Below are 13,629 nucleotides of genomic sequence, written 5' to 3'. Positions count from 1 at the left end.
GAGGTGGATTTTTCCAAAAAATTCACGTTCCTCAAAATACCTCGAGTGATACATCATTTTCATCGGAAAGAGACAAGGAATGCAACGAGCAGCAAGGAATTAAAARMCACCGGGGCCTTTCCAGATACCAAATAAKCAGCGTCTTATCTGGACGCATTACTGGTGGMAAAACGAAAGAAATTCGCCATTTACTGGAAGGTTCTATTTGTYTTCATGCTAAACTACCACGTCAGGGGTACATCTATATACAAAGAAAAACACAAAGGGGGGCTGGAGGAACTTAAACGCTAACAATAAATACAACAACGGTTTACGTTCTAGCATTGGATTTTACAACGAACACAATGTTTGCCTTTTAGTCTTTTCTCATTGCGGCCAAGTAGGCCGGGCCGCAACGCGACCCGTTCCAATCCCGGTTCCCGGCCTGGATATGTACAATGGGGAGCGGCCGATTCAGCCGCCCGGGGCGCCGCTGTCGTCCACAAGGGCCCCCGTGCGGATGGTTCGGATCAAGCGTGTGCGTTGACCAGGAGCATGGCCGCGGGCGTCTCTTCGTACCCCATCTGGCAACAGACGGGAGTCGTTAGTCACTCAAACGTAATGGTGGGGCCAGGGGGGCGAGTGCCCCCTCATCACCACCTCATCGTCGTCGCTGGTCTCCTCGTCGCTGCTGGAGCAGGGCGACTCGACGCCCCGCTGTCTCAGGGCTAGTGTGAGTCGCTCAGAAATGTAGGGAAACATCTGCCAAGCGTTTTTGCCACGGTAACTGCGCATGTCGGGATTCAGGCCGCGACACTCGCTCAGCAAAAACTGCAGCATTCGGTCGTCTCGGTTCTGGAGGGCGTAATGGAGGACAGTCAAGCCCTGCAGGCTCTCGCGGGCGTTGATATCGGCGCCGCAGCTGACCAAGTGGCGCAGGATATCCAGGTGGCCGTGCTCGGCCGCCACGTGGCCGCAGGTCTGTCCTGCAACCGATTAAAAGTGTTAGAAGCAGTCGCTCCGAATCGAGCGGTGACGCCACTGGGTGGCGTCGAGCGTCACCCAGGTGACACAGGCGCCCACCAGCTGAATTCTGCGAATCATGGCAAAATTCCCAATATGTCGGAAATTCCGGCCCCGATGAACGTTTGACAATTTATTGATATGTAAATGGCGGCTGCGTCGTAGCGGGCGGCAACAGTGCGGCCGCTTAATTTTAACTCGGCCGACATTCCTGATGCCTAAAATGGGCCCACTTGATTCATCGGCGCGCTATTTCCGAACCCATGGCCGTCTGGATGCCAACCAGGAACTTGTTGATGTCTTCCCGACCGAAGGCCCTTCGGATGCGCACCTCTTCGCTCCTCTTCTAGCCGTTTGTTTACGTTGGTCTTATACCCAGATAGTTACCCAGATAGTTCCATTGCTCCAACTTGGGTTTCTCGTGGGGGGCGGGCGGGTAGGTCAGCGCCATGGCGTCTCGATGCTTCGGGTTCAGCGGGTCTGTGAGCGCCCGAACGCAGTGCAGGTCGCCCATTTTGGAGGCGATGTGCAGCGGTGAGTCCCCCTGCAACCAACAGCAGGATTCTACATGCGGAAGGAGAGCAGCAGGTCTACGCTACCTGCGCGTTTCGGGGGTTGGGTCGGGCACCAGCTATGACCAGCCAGCGAACAACCGGGGGCTGGCCAGTGGCCACTGCGATGTGCAGCGGCGTCTCGCCGGCGTCGTTCGGGGTGTCGAGCAGGCGGGGGTGCGGCGCACAGCGAATGAGCGCCAAGGCGACCTCGGCGTAGCCGTGGAAGATCGCCGAGTGGAGATGCCTGAAACAGTGCACACGTCACGCGACTGGGTTTTTTTCAATTGGTTGGCTGCCCGCCCCGAATTCCGTGGGGAAATCCGACTGCGAGCAGCTTTCAAATGTTTCGACAAACAAACGACGCACACACAACGGCTGCGGGATTTTCCAGAGTTGGCGCAATTTTCGATGGCAATTTGCGTTGGCGCTTGGGGACCACCCGGAACTCCTTAGCAGGCTGGGCAAAGGGACAAAGGGCTGGCAAGCAGCGGACAGGCCATCGGGCAGAGATCAGAAGCACGGCCATGGCCATAGGTATCAAGGTTGCGAAGTGGTTGAGCAATCAGGAAGCGGAAAACGGTGCTACTTACGTGTCTCCGTCCTCGTCCTGCTCGTAGTAGAGCTGCCAGGGGACTTCCTCCCTGGTAGTGCGGACCGGTGGCTTGGGCAAGCTGAGGTCGTTCAGGCCCAGACTGAGCTGCGACAGCTTCTCGCTCAGACTGAGCTCGGAGGAGAGACACACGCCGCTGTCGAGTCGCATGGACTCCTGCGGGCTCTTTGCCCGGTCCTCAATTATGCCCGAGTCGGGCTGCGGGCGAGCGGCAACGTCCTCGCAGGACAATTCCTGCGACATCAGGTTTCCGCTGGAAATGAAGCCGCTGTCACCCCGCGACTCCGCTATGTCGCAGCACTCATCTGGGCCGCTCGGCTTGTCCGCATCTGAAACAGGGCGCGACATTATGGCGCGCGTATCGGACAGGACACTCGGGACACTAAACAGTCGGGGACATTCGAAAAACTCGCGAACGTCGGCGAGCAGCACTCCACTTGGCAGCGAAACAGCGAATGATCGAGAGGGGGGCGGGCGGTCGGTCAGTCAAGTACGCGATATGATGACGCGAACGCGATATCGCTGCCGGTGTTGCCGCTAGCCCGCCTTGGTCGACGTTCACCGGATTGAGGAAATGCAGCCGGCCAAAATTCTCGCCCCAAAGTCCATTAAGCGGTCGGAATACCCAAAGTGACGCATGAAGCATTATCGCGGGTTTTTTGCCCGAGAATTCCGCCACATTTCCACCGGCACGAATACGAACCGTCGACGCCTATTGGCTCAATGGTTGGCTAGGGCTAGGGCCGGCCCTGCCTGGGTTAAACCCACAGAATTTGCAACTTATCAGGAAAATTCCGAATGTATGCGGACGGCGTGCAGCCGCGTTTGTTGGCCACCCGCTGTGCGCGAATTGGCACTAATTAGACTACTAGAGGGGTGAATGGCTGCGAACTTACCACTGTGAAAGAACGCAGTCAAGACCCTTCGCAGCTGGTCAGCGCGCGACATTGGCGCCCAATTTCAAACAAAATCCCTGCGACGTCACCGCTTTCTTTGCGCACCGCTTTCTTCTTTCACGTAGGCACGCTTTTGTAGAACTGAGCGCAATCGGCGCCCGCTTTTAGGTCAGGACCGGCTTGTCACGCCCGGAAAACCCGTGCAGTCACCGGAAAATTGCCGCGGGTTCTCAATAGATCCAACATGCCTAAAGAGTTCAAAGTTCTCGTGAAACTTTCGCAAATTCTAACACTTTGATGAAAGCATGTTAACTACATCAAATTGACTATTTCGGTAGCGCGCGTTGTACATCAGAGGAAACAAAAACTGCGACGCAGTGAGTTATAACTCACTAGCGCGCAGAGCGGCATCAACTCAACTCAAAAGCGCAACTCAACACAGTGTGCTACCAGGGGCGGATCCAGCTTTAATTTATTCTTTTAATTCATCAACAGTCATACAATAATTACTGTAAAGTGTCAAATTTGACACATTCTTACAGCAGACGATTTGATTTGCTGCTACCCCGATTAAACACAAGGCCAGGGGGAAATTCGAGCAGTTTTGACACAGAAAGCGAAATTTGAATAGCAGACACTAGAGTTGCAAAATCCACTTGAACATGACGCTGCTTTTTTCGATGTTTTTCAAGAACCATTCCAGCCAGATAATTCGTTTTGGCATCGTTGGATAGAGAATTGAATGGGGGGGTCATGACCCCCCCTTGGGTAACTCAGTGAATTTTCACGAGTTGGCGCAGTATCATTTTTATAATAATAAATACTGCTTAACTTGCAGTTATAATTTTAGCCACCAGGAGGCCTCTGGAATTTTGAACTCGCCACAATCGAATCCCCTCACCAGTCACCATGGAAACCGCCGCGAACTTTGACACTACACACAACAATTCACATGACGGTGTCAGTTGCTTCTACAACAATGGCGCAGGATCTGTACTGTTCTGAGCAGATCTGCATTCCTCCGTCGTTCCCCTACTTGCTGAGGCAGTATGCAAAGGCAGCGATCCGAACTCAGCCCTCCGACCTGCTCAAGTGAGTTCTAGTGGTCCGTTAGAGGGCAAGTACCCTACTGGGCGCTTTTCAGGTGGTCGACGGCCTACTTCCGCTGCCTTTCCCTCAATGTCCCTCCGCCCATCAAGCCCCGCCTTGAGTACCCCATTCCTAGGGACTTCAACGGGATCACTCCTGGATGGCTGAAAACGCTGCTCTACCAGCTGCAGAACAACCTCAGCATACCGTTCAAGGCAAGGTTTCCAGTTGCGACCCGATGGTCCTTAGCTAGATTTAAAAAGCGCGCTATTGCAGATTCTGTGGGACCGATGGATCGGGGCCTGCCTCCAGCACCACACCCTCATTCAGCTGCTTTGTCTGGGAGGGTTCGAGGACCCCCAGGCCATCCCTTGGCTGAAGTTTATCGCCGTCTGCGCTGGAACCCTGACGGATGTGAGTAGTCTGCTGCACTGCAAAACCTCTCCAATTCCCAAACCAAAAACGTTGTGGTTTTTGCAGGATTTGACACATACGATGATTCTGATCTGCGAAATTCTCACCGAGGAACCGGAGGGTGAGTTTGGAACCTGCCCCAAAGCTCTCCCGGGCTTTACATTGATTTTCCAGGTGGTTCTGCGATGATCCAGTTGGAGACTTTCCTGGAGCTTTACACGTTTCTTGCCAGAATCGACGCGTCCTGTGACCAAACTGTGAGGAATTTTGCCTTTCGCGACTCACTTCTCTCCTTGTGGAAGGAGAAGGCAGAAAAGGAGGACGCCAAGGAGGTGGAGCAGCAGGAATCGGTGGTGGAACTGGATGAAAGGTAAAAACCTCGGTGGTTTGAACTTGATAAGTGGAGACTCTTGCAGCATCCTCACCAAAACCTCCACGGAGTCGATGGAGGAGGGCGAGAAGCTGGAGGAGGTGGACAAGGTCGTATCCTGCCCCAGTCTGCCTGAGGACGACCATTACTCCATAGGCAAGCGCAGTCGTCAGCTTCAATTAGCGCCTCTTGCCAATACTTTGCTTTGTAGAGTACCTGCTCAAACAGAACGAGGACCCGGAAGAGTACCTGGAGCAGGATGAAACGCCCGAGGAACCAACGCAAGAAGAGCCCGAGCAAGGCACTGAGGAGCAGGAAAGCAAAAAGGAACAAGGGTTCGCATCTGCACGTTTAATTTTTTTCTCCTTCAGTCGTGTATTTCAGAAGCCAAGAGGCCTTGGAGCCTGACCAGGTGGAGGAAAAGGAAGAACCGCAACCCGAACCCGAACCCGAGCCAGTAGCAGTTGCGTCCGATTCAGCCGAAGAAGTGAAGGAATACGAATCAGTCAACACCCTCACTGAGCAGCCTGTGCGGGATCTCGACGCGGTATTTGAGGACGATGCCACCCTGCAGGAGGACCTCCAGCGGCTCAAAGTGAGCGTGATATTTTCCAAGAGCTCCAGCAACATTCGGGATTTTGCAGGCGCTCCAACAAGAGCTGGCAGGCGAAACCGACGAGGAACTGGAGAAGTTCAAGTGTCGCCTCATCGAGGAAATGCCTTTGACTGAGTCGCAGCAACAAGGAGTGAAACACTTTCAGCTGGGCGGCTCCGGCCCAGTGGGGGAGGTGCAGCTGATCAGCGTCGAGGAGGAAGCGAAGAGCTTAATCAGTGGCGGCGGGGATGTAGAGCAAGACCAGGACGTCAAGGTAACGGCTGTTGTTCAGAATGTTTCCCACTACTGAGGCTTGAATTAACAAAGCCATATGAAGACGTGCACGTGGAAGCCCTGCCAGGCATCGGCCCCATGGTTCCCGAGCACCTAATCAATGCAGTGGTGGCGTACATGAGAGGCTGCGCCAAGAACCAGCACGGCATGGTGATGCCGCGGAACATTCGCCACTACAGCTGCCCCCCATTGGAGGCCACTGACTCCTAGATGATCTGCACAAGAACCATCACCAACTAGTAATAGTAAATTATGTTCGCACTGAGTTGGATTAAAATTAATCACGATATTGGCACATCGCTCTTTATCACTCTTACAACCTAAATATGTACAAAATGGGGCCGATTACGGCTTGTTGTTCTTGGAGAAGTTGTGCCCCGCCCAGTTCAGGGACGTTTTCCACGAGTTTGAAAGGGCTTCGTCAAACTTGGTCTTGAAATGTTCCAAAGCCTCCGCGTCGGTTTTGCTCAACACCTACATTCAGGCGCCGACTATTAAGCCTCCAGTTGTTGGCACCTTCAGCCATTACTTACCAGCGTTTCCCTTAAGTATTGCAGGTCCTTCTCGCAGCTGAGCTCCGGCAGGCCCGTGGAGATCATCATTGCAAAGAGGGAAAGGATCAAGTTGCCGTGCTTGCGCAAGATCATAAAGGCCTGGAAGAAGTAAGATGTTTTGTGGCTTCGCCGCGTTGGTTCTGGACTCACCCGTTCGCACCAGTCCTGGAATATCTTGAACTCCAATGCACTGCTGGACTTGTCCTGGCCCTTGTTGATCACGTAGACAAAGTCGTAGGTGAGCACAAAGGGGACGCGCTCCCGTTTAATGCCGAACTTCTCCTTGAAGTGGCCGAGAATGTGGCCAAAGTCGATGTGGAAAAGCTGCCAAACAACAAACAAAAACTGTGGCTTCTTTCCACATGGATCTGGACTCGACTAGGCCTGGGTAACTCGGTAAATTTTTAGGAGTTGGCGCAGTACTAGCGCAATGGCGTGGTGCGCCAACTAAACGCAACGGCGCAGTAACTCAGTCCCGTTGCTGATAAATCGATCCAATCTCATAAAAAATGTTGATTAGATTTTAAAATTCCAGTCTCGGTCATCGGTAAATGAGTTGACTCATTAACGCAAAAGCGCAACTCAACACAGTGTTACCCGGGCCTAGACCCAACCGCCTACCTGGCCGCTCTTCTTTATCATGATGTTATCCGAGTGTCGATCGGCGATGCCCAGCACGTATGTGGCCACGCAGTAGCCGGCACAGGACAACGTGAACTCTTCAATGGCCTTGGACAGCGCCCTCTCAGTCGTGTTGTAGTCCTTCAGCCAAGCTGCAACCCCAATGAGGATTAGCCAGGCCCTTAATAACTAGAAAGCGTATGCTGGGAACCCACCCAGGATGGAGTCCTTCTTGGAATGTTTGTACAAGTTGGCAACAACGGCGCTGTTCTTCTCCTTCTGAATGTTGGCGATTGTTTCGGCGTTCAGCACCACCTCGATCATGCCCACTCGGTGCTCCAATGAAATGCAATTGTATGGGTTCATCCTGAAACATTTGCAACCCACCCATTGGAAACCGCCAGAAGACTTTCATCGGGGAAATTACTTCAGATCGAGTCCTTCGCGCTTCCAAAGTCGGTCCATGATTTTGAGCATTTGCAGAGTGAGCATGTCCTGTCGCAGATCGTCTCCGTTCTTGAAGATTATGTAAACATCCTCACCGTAGCGGTCGGAGTTCTCGTATACGATCCAGAGCGGGCGCATCTTGCTGTCCATCACGCTACAGTCCTGGACTCTGGAACAAAATCCCCATTAGCAACAGGGTGGCAGTCACACTATGCCACCATGCCGCTTACTTGATCCGGCTGCACCGGTAGCTGGGCTCCAAGGGGCTGCGCACCATCTCTTCGCCGACGCTGCTCAGGTATCGCTTGAGCGCCGTCTTGGCCTTCTCCTTGCTCTGCACGCTCCGCACCACCTCAGTGCCTTTTTTCAGATTCTCCACGGCCTTCAGCTGTCGCTGCAGAATCGGTATGTGCTCCTGGCTGCCCCTACAGTACGCCTCCAGAATCAGCCCGAACCGCACTGATACTGATGGCACTTGCATCTCGGACCTGCACACAACAAGCCGCCCCGGTTAGGCCACAGTTACAGGTAGGCGGCCTGGGGAGGTTACCGCAGATGCCAGAAGAGAAAATGGCCGATTCTTTGGTTGCTGAGAGCCCGCTCGATCAGGAACTTGACCAAATCGCACTCATGGTACAGCTCGTGCTTGATGGCTTGGACCAGTTGCAGCAGGTAGAGCAGCAGATCTTCGTCGCTGAAAACACCCGAATAGGGACGGGGGAATTGCACAGTGGCGTCCGGGTAATTACCAGACGTGTCTGAGACACTTGAGCACGGCAAAGCGGCGCACCTGCGGGTCCGCATAGGCATAGTCCAGGAGCTCCAAGGACTTTTCTACCGGCAACATCGGCCACTCTTCCAGCAAAGCAATGGCCTGGCTGACCTCTTCGCGCTTGTCCCAGTCGATGCAAGACAGCAACTTGGGGAAAATGTCGGGCATGTGCATCATCCAGTAGCGGCGGTGTCGCCACATGTTCTTTCGATCCTGCAACCCATGCAATCGTCCGATAAGCCGCCGCCCCTGCCAGACCTCCGCCACTTGCCTGATCGTGGATGTCGTACAAGTTCTCCAGGTCGTTCATCAGCTTGCGGTGATTCTCCTTGGTCTCCTGGTCTAGAGGCTCCATGGGCTGCTCCTCCAAGCTGTTGGCGTACTTGAGCACCTCGTCATTGCTCGGGTAGACGATGACTTTCTCTTCGGAAAAGCTGCAATTAAGCTGCATTTAAGCAAGTTTAGGGCGCAAACACGCAAAGGCACACAGACCTTCGAAACACCAAGGTCAAAGCAGTGGCGTAGCCCGTGTTGGGGTTGCTCACTGTGGTGCCCAGCGGATGAAGCACCTCATCGGACATGACGTCTTCGGCGTATGTCCACATGTAGAGGGTCATGGCGCCAGTCCGTAACTGGCCTTTGTAGTCGTAGACGGACATGTTGGCCCACGCGATCGGGTTCAGTTGGTTGTCCTGTACAGCCAGAAGGCTTGCGCTTCAACTTAGTGACTTCTGGCTGATTCTACTACTGACCTTTGGCTCTTTGGGTTTGCGCGACTTGGTCCCCTTAACGAGTCGGTTTATCTCGCACAGGGCAAAGCACAGTTTGGCGTTGCGTGGGATGTTGCAGACCTGGATGTCGAACTCGATGGCCGTTTCAAAATCCACTTCGCCTCGTTCGGACACCGCCTGCTCTTCAGTCCGCACGGCCTGGCACAAGGGCTTGCCGCCGTGAAACAGGCCCACTTGAATAACGATCTACAAAACTAGCATTATCCGCCGAAAGCTCATCCAACCGACATTTACCTCAGAGGCGCGCTTGGTGTCGCAGTTCACTTTGCTGGCGGTGCTCAGAGTGATCACATAGTTGTCGGGGATTGTCCACGAGGACTGGGGCGGCGCTTTGGGGTTCTTCTTCTTGCCCAGCGTCTTGCCCGAGCTGGAATCCGTGCGCGGCTTGATGTGCAGGTAGCCGTAGTCGCTACGCACCACTGAAAAATTGGGCTTCAGTTTCCTCTCACTTTCTACTAGGCAAACTGAAATCTACCGGGTATCCGGTCAATGTGCACTGTGACCAACGTGGGGGTCGCACACAGCGACAAACAGTCTTCCACGTACTGGTACTCGCACAGCTTGTAGCCGCCAAGCAGGTACTCGTCCCGGCCGCACACTTTCAGCACATAATCCTGCACTCTTTCGTTGCTGATCTTCAGCAGTTGCGCCTTCTTGGCCAGGATGCGCTCCAGGAGTTCTTCGGGCGTGAAAGTGGGCGGCACCTCGAACTGGAACGACGTGTGCAGAGTCTGGAAGTCCAATGCACCAAGTCAGTGGCGGCGCTACGCTCATTGATCGCTTACCTACATCTTGATTGGCGCCGAACTCGTCGCTTTCCACGACGTTCTTGTACTCGTTGTCGCATTTGATAGCCACTCGCATGCGAGACAAGTCACGCATCGAACTGTCGTCGTTTTCCGAGATGCGGGGTGGGAACTGGTAGAACAGTATTTCCTGGGTGCTGCCCTGGTTCCGGGTCTCCACTATGCGCTCGCCCAACTGTCGCATGTTGAACCGGAACTCGTTGATCTCGGAGCTGTTGAAGGCGTCGAAATCCTGTAGCCCTGCAATATGAAATGAAATTGCGCCTAGTGTGGTCCAGGAGCGCCTAGTGTGGTCCAGGAGCGCCAGTCGCTTTCATCGTTCACCTTTTCCGATGAGATTGCCGATGATTACATTGACCGAGTGGTCGGCCGAGTTCAGCTTGCACTCGGATATGATCAGGACGCCGCCAGTGGGCCGGATATCGCACAGTCTGCGCGACTCATCGTTCAACTCCTCCTCCTCCGCCATGGCATTGACCACCTTGAAGAGGTACTTCGACATATCCGTCTGCAGTTTTCCATAGAGGGGAAACCTCTCGGCCTTGTCCCACAAGTCCTGAAACAGGCCCTTAATGTTAAGCCGCTCTTCAGCTGGCTCTGCCTTCTCACCTCTTTGATGGCCGCCAGGGTGGCATTGTAGTTGACCGTGAGCAATACAATGATCCCGTTGGGCATCAGGCAGGTCAATTCCACCGTCGAGCATTCGGATGCGATCTCTTTCCAGAAATCTGGCATGTATTCGGCTGGTATCGGCACCATGGTTGGGACGTAAATTTTCACCGGCACTGAAACGAGTTACGTGAATTGCTTCGCCGTCGGCTGCAAGAAATGCTCCATGTCCACTAGGCCGCACTTTTGTTCCTTTTTGCCGGCAATTTCACTATTTAATTCCGTTCATTAAAGTCGGAAAACAACAACAACTGTGTATACATCAAACGTCACGCTAGTCTGCCATCTGACACTCGCGTCTAACGGCAGCGTTGCCAGAACAAGAACTTCGAAAGCGATAGAATGGATGGGAAAAAAAATGGCAGATTTAAAAATGAAACGGTCGATAATTTAATGTCTCCAAATTTCTGTTTTTAGAATTTTTTAAATGGTCTTCGAATGTATTCGAAAGCTGGTATGGAGAACTTTCTTTTTTAAAAATTTGAATAGATTTAAGCATTTATTCTGAGATGGTGTTTTTTTTATATATATATTTGACTTGATTTGATGTGCTTTTAAAAAAAGTCACCTTTTGAACATAATATTTGATTTAAACAACTTAATTTACATAAAATAATCGAGTTTAACTACTTAAACAGAAAACTACTACTACCACTAAACAGAAAAACGCGTTTTTTTCTAACGTTTTACCGCAAAATTCTGACAAACTAAGAGTGTTTTATGTAAAAAATTAACAGATCGATTTTAGAGTTTTTATCAATAAGCAAGTAAAACGCATGGTCCAAAAGACTCAGCCCACCCAAGTGGAAGCCCACCCAAGTGAAACTTGCGTTGAATCGCACTTCTTCCAGAATGGGTCCACAAAGTGACCATTATTGAGGTCATCTTGGGGAGCGTTTCCCCGGAATCGTGACCGTACGTTTATGGGGCCAGCATACATAATCAGTTTTTATTGGCGCCAATGTTTTACAAGTGTGTATTTCCAGAGTCCAAGCGAAATCCACGTCTCATGTCGCTTGTTTGAGGTAATTGAGGTCAAACGTGTACGTTTTCCTGCGAATTGTTGGCGTGATTCAGGTTTATGGTGCGATTTTTCGGTGGTTACCGCTAATGGCCCACCCCCCGTCTTACAAGGGCAGCGCCTTGGGGGTGGGCAATTTCGCACACCTAAACGCTCCCATAAACTGGATCATTAGGGAGGAATGGATCCGATTTTGTGGAAACTTAGTTCGACGGTAATTATTTGAAATCACCGCATGTTCGATAACATCTAAAGTATATTGCGGCTCGCCACTCCGGATAGGCTAATAGGGGTGGCAAGAGGGCATAAAAGGCAGGGGCGCACCGCCGAAGAAGGGAATGGTCAACGCTATGCGCCTTTGCCCATTAGATTGCGCTAATTAATCCATCAGCTCGACACTCTCGGAGCTGGAAGTGCACCGGCAGTGGCGCACACTTGACTCACACCCTCCCACTGCACCTGCTGCAATTGGCTGCTGGACGTTGGGTGGCACGCCACTGCTCCACCGGTCTTGCCATAAAGAGGCCAACCGCACTGGAGCCCCATTGGTCAAGGATAGGGCTTTGAGGACCAATCGAGAATTCCCAAACTCCCTCCTCGGGAGTCAATACTCTTGGAGTTTTTCGAGCAACAAGTCCCATTTAGTGTTGGTGACCGGCAGCTAATGGTTTAACGGTTGTTGGTCGTCGTTTCTCCCTCGCCGTCTTCAGGCTACATGTACTGGCCGTTTCTTTTTTAGTGAAAGTCCAACAAAATGGTAAGTGGCGTTTTTTTTGCATGTTTTGCGCAAGTTCTCCCTACAACAACTGCTGGCAATGGTTTGGGGGAACATCAAAAACGTGTTTTTGTCTTGTGGCCAGTACCTACATTAACCTGTGAAGTTTTCCAATCTCCAAGTGCAAGCAGTTTTCCAGTAAAGACTGACCATCAATGTCCATTTCCAGTCAGTGGCGCCCTCTCGCTCGAACAGCCGAATGCGCCAGCACGTGGACGCAATCGAGGAGAAGAGCGTCCAAGCCCAAAACGGCGCTCCCGACGACGCTGAGACGCCCAATGAGAAAAATGCGAACGCGCTCAGTTTGGTGCCGACCGCAGTGGACGACGTCCAGGACAAAGCGGGTATGTCCAGTCCAGTCCAGTTGCCTTCCTGTTCGCCTTGTCCTCCAACTGTCCCACCGAGCCAGATTCCGCTTTTCGCAAAGTAGGCCACGACTGGCACGCATTCCGTCGATTATGCAAATTGGCGCCCAGCTGGTCAGCAACAAAGGGACTTTCGCCTGGAAAATGGCAGATTTTCCCTTCAAATTGCACTGAGTATCGGTTGTTTGCCTCCTATTCTAGACGAGCTGAGCGACGACGAAGATGACAATCCTCCTCCAGTCAGTGCCGTAGGCGGGTACTGGGGGCAGGGCCCTCCAAGTCCATTGATGGCGGACAACGCCAGCGACGTGTCCTCCATGCAGGCGCCGCCGCTGCGCCCCAAAAGCCGCGGCGAGCTCGCCGCCAGCAGGTAAGCAACCGGCAGGGTCTTCAACCCCATCAAGTCCCTCGTGTTCCGCTCCAGGTACTCAAACTTGGGCTACTGGAAGGCGCGCCGCGTGATCTTCTACAAGAATGGCGACCCGTATTTTCCGGGCGTCGAGTTCCGGTTCAAGCCCGGCCGAGACATCGTCAATCTGGAGTCGCTGCTGGATAAGCTGTCGCTGCGCATGGACCTGCCCAGGGGCGCACGGTAAGCCATCCCAGACAAGCTGGGCGCTTAAGGCCCTCCACTCATCCGGCAATGTTCCAGGTACATTTTCTCCATGGACGGCGATCGCAAGTACCGCTTAGATGAGCTGGAAGACGGCGCCTCCTACGTGGTCTCCTCCTACAAGACGTTCAAGGTATGTGGTCCTCGTAGGTTTTTTTTCCTTTTCGGTGAGGTTTGGGAAATGCTCTTTTATGCAGTCCCAGAGCTGGTGCTCTCTGTCAAAATGAGCGGGGTTGTGTGGGACTCCAGCTAAGCTGTTTACCCACTAACACCCTTTCCTCACCGCCGAGGTGATGTTTGGCCTTGCACCGCGGTCATTTCTGTCCTATTGTGCCTTTGTAATTTTACTCCTCATTATCCCTGTGTATTCA

At 52.8% G+C, this 13,629-nt stretch overlaps 4 protein-coding genes across 5 annotated transcripts in view; 2 read left to right on the top strand and 2 right to left on the bottom strand.

Annotated features, from left to right (window-relative positions):
* Positions 1 to 187: 187 nt before the first annotated feature.
* LOC109538735 (NF-kappa-B inhibitor cactus) lies at positions 188 to 3,207 on the bottom strand. The gene is made up of 6 exons (XM_048662889.1): positions 3,063 to 3,207; positions 2,147 to 2,495; positions 1,602 to 1,800; positions 1,390 to 1,546; positions 640 to 965; positions 188 to 563 (listed from the first exon to the last, which is right to left on the bottom strand). Exons 1-6 carry the CDS (start codon positions 3,112 to 3,114, stop codon positions 510 to 512), a joined length of 1,137 nt encoding a protein of 378 aa, XP_048518846.1. The 5' UTR covers positions 3,115 to 3,207; the 3' UTR covers positions 188 to 509.
* Positions 3,208 to 3,855: 648 nt separating this feature from the next.
* On the top strand, positions 3,856 to 6,119 carry LOC109538734. 2 transcript variants are annotated; one of them, XM_019906107.2, is made up of 10 exons: positions 3,856 to 4,154; positions 4,207 to 4,366; positions 4,428 to 4,565; positions 4,632 to 4,686; positions 4,740 to 4,935; positions 4,982 to 5,091; positions 5,147 to 5,270; positions 5,320 to 5,530; positions 5,580 to 5,804; positions 5,858 to 6,119. In XM_019906107.2, the coding sequence occupies exons 1-10, from the start codon at positions 4,015 to 4,017 to the stop codon at positions 6,032 to 6,034; spliced, it is 1,536 nt and encodes a 511-aa protein (XP_019761666.2). In that variant the 5' UTR covers positions 3,856 to 4,014; the 3' UTR covers positions 6,035 to 6,119. The 2 variants fall into 2 exon arrangements, with proteins under 2 accessions (XP_019761666.2, XP_048518820.1); XM_048662863.1 differs by having other exon boundaries at positions 4,428 to 4,686.
* Positions 6,114 to 10,790, bottom strand: LOC109538758 (phosphatidylinositol 4,5-bisphosphate 3-kinase catalytic subunit delta isoform). The gene is made up of 17 exons (XM_019906135.2): positions 10,425 to 10,790; positions 10,140 to 10,371; positions 9,799 to 10,055; positions 9,485 to 9,740; positions 9,244 to 9,428; positions 8,971 to 9,195; positions 8,711 to 8,910; positions 8,490 to 8,652; positions 8,196 to 8,431; positions 7,997 to 8,140; positions 7,677 to 7,934; positions 7,427 to 7,615; positions 7,215 to 7,366; positions 7,000 to 7,151; positions 6,529 to 6,702; positions 6,358 to 6,477; positions 6,114 to 6,298 (listed from the first exon to the last, which is right to left on the bottom strand). The coding sequence occupies exons 1-17, from the start codon at positions 10,572 to 10,574 to the stop codon at positions 6,170 to 6,172; spliced, it is 3,222 nt and encodes a 1,073-aa protein (XP_019761694.1). The 5' UTR covers positions 10,575 to 10,790; the 3' UTR covers positions 6,114 to 6,169.
* Positions 10,791 to 12,004: 1,214 nt separating this feature from the next.
* The window catches only part of LOC109538761 (echinoderm microtubule-associated protein-like CG42247), a 7,217-nt gene continuing 5,592 nt past the window's right edge, over positions 12,005 to 13,629 (top strand). Inside the window, exons 1-5 of the mRNA XM_048662921.1 lie at positions 12,005 to 12,262; positions 12,450 to 12,624; positions 12,847 to 13,015; positions 13,070 to 13,237; positions 13,298 to 13,391. Of these exons, the coding sequence (XP_048518878.1) occupies positions 12,260 to 12,262; positions 12,450 to 12,624; positions 12,847 to 13,015; positions 13,070 to 13,237; positions 13,298 to 13,391 (609 nt within the window). The 5' untranslated portion in view covers positions 12,005 to 12,259. The remainder of the gene's footprint in view (positions 12,263 to 12,449; positions 12,625 to 12,846; positions 13,016 to 13,069; positions 13,238 to 13,297; positions 13,392 to 13,629) is intronic.

The sequence above is a fragment of the Dendroctonus ponderosae genome, unplaced genomic scaffold (assembly GCF_020466585.1).
Source record: "Dendroctonus ponderosae isolate FM_Combo_2020 unplaced genomic scaffold, Dpon_F_20191213v2 Dpon_F_20191213_12, whole genome shotgun sequence".
Lineage (NCBI taxonomy): Eukaryota > Metazoa > Arthropoda > Insecta > Coleoptera > Curculionidae > Dendroctonus > Dendroctonus ponderosae.
The sequence above is the reverse complement of the archived record's forward strand: the minus strand, read 5'-3'. Positions and strand labels throughout refer to the sequence as shown.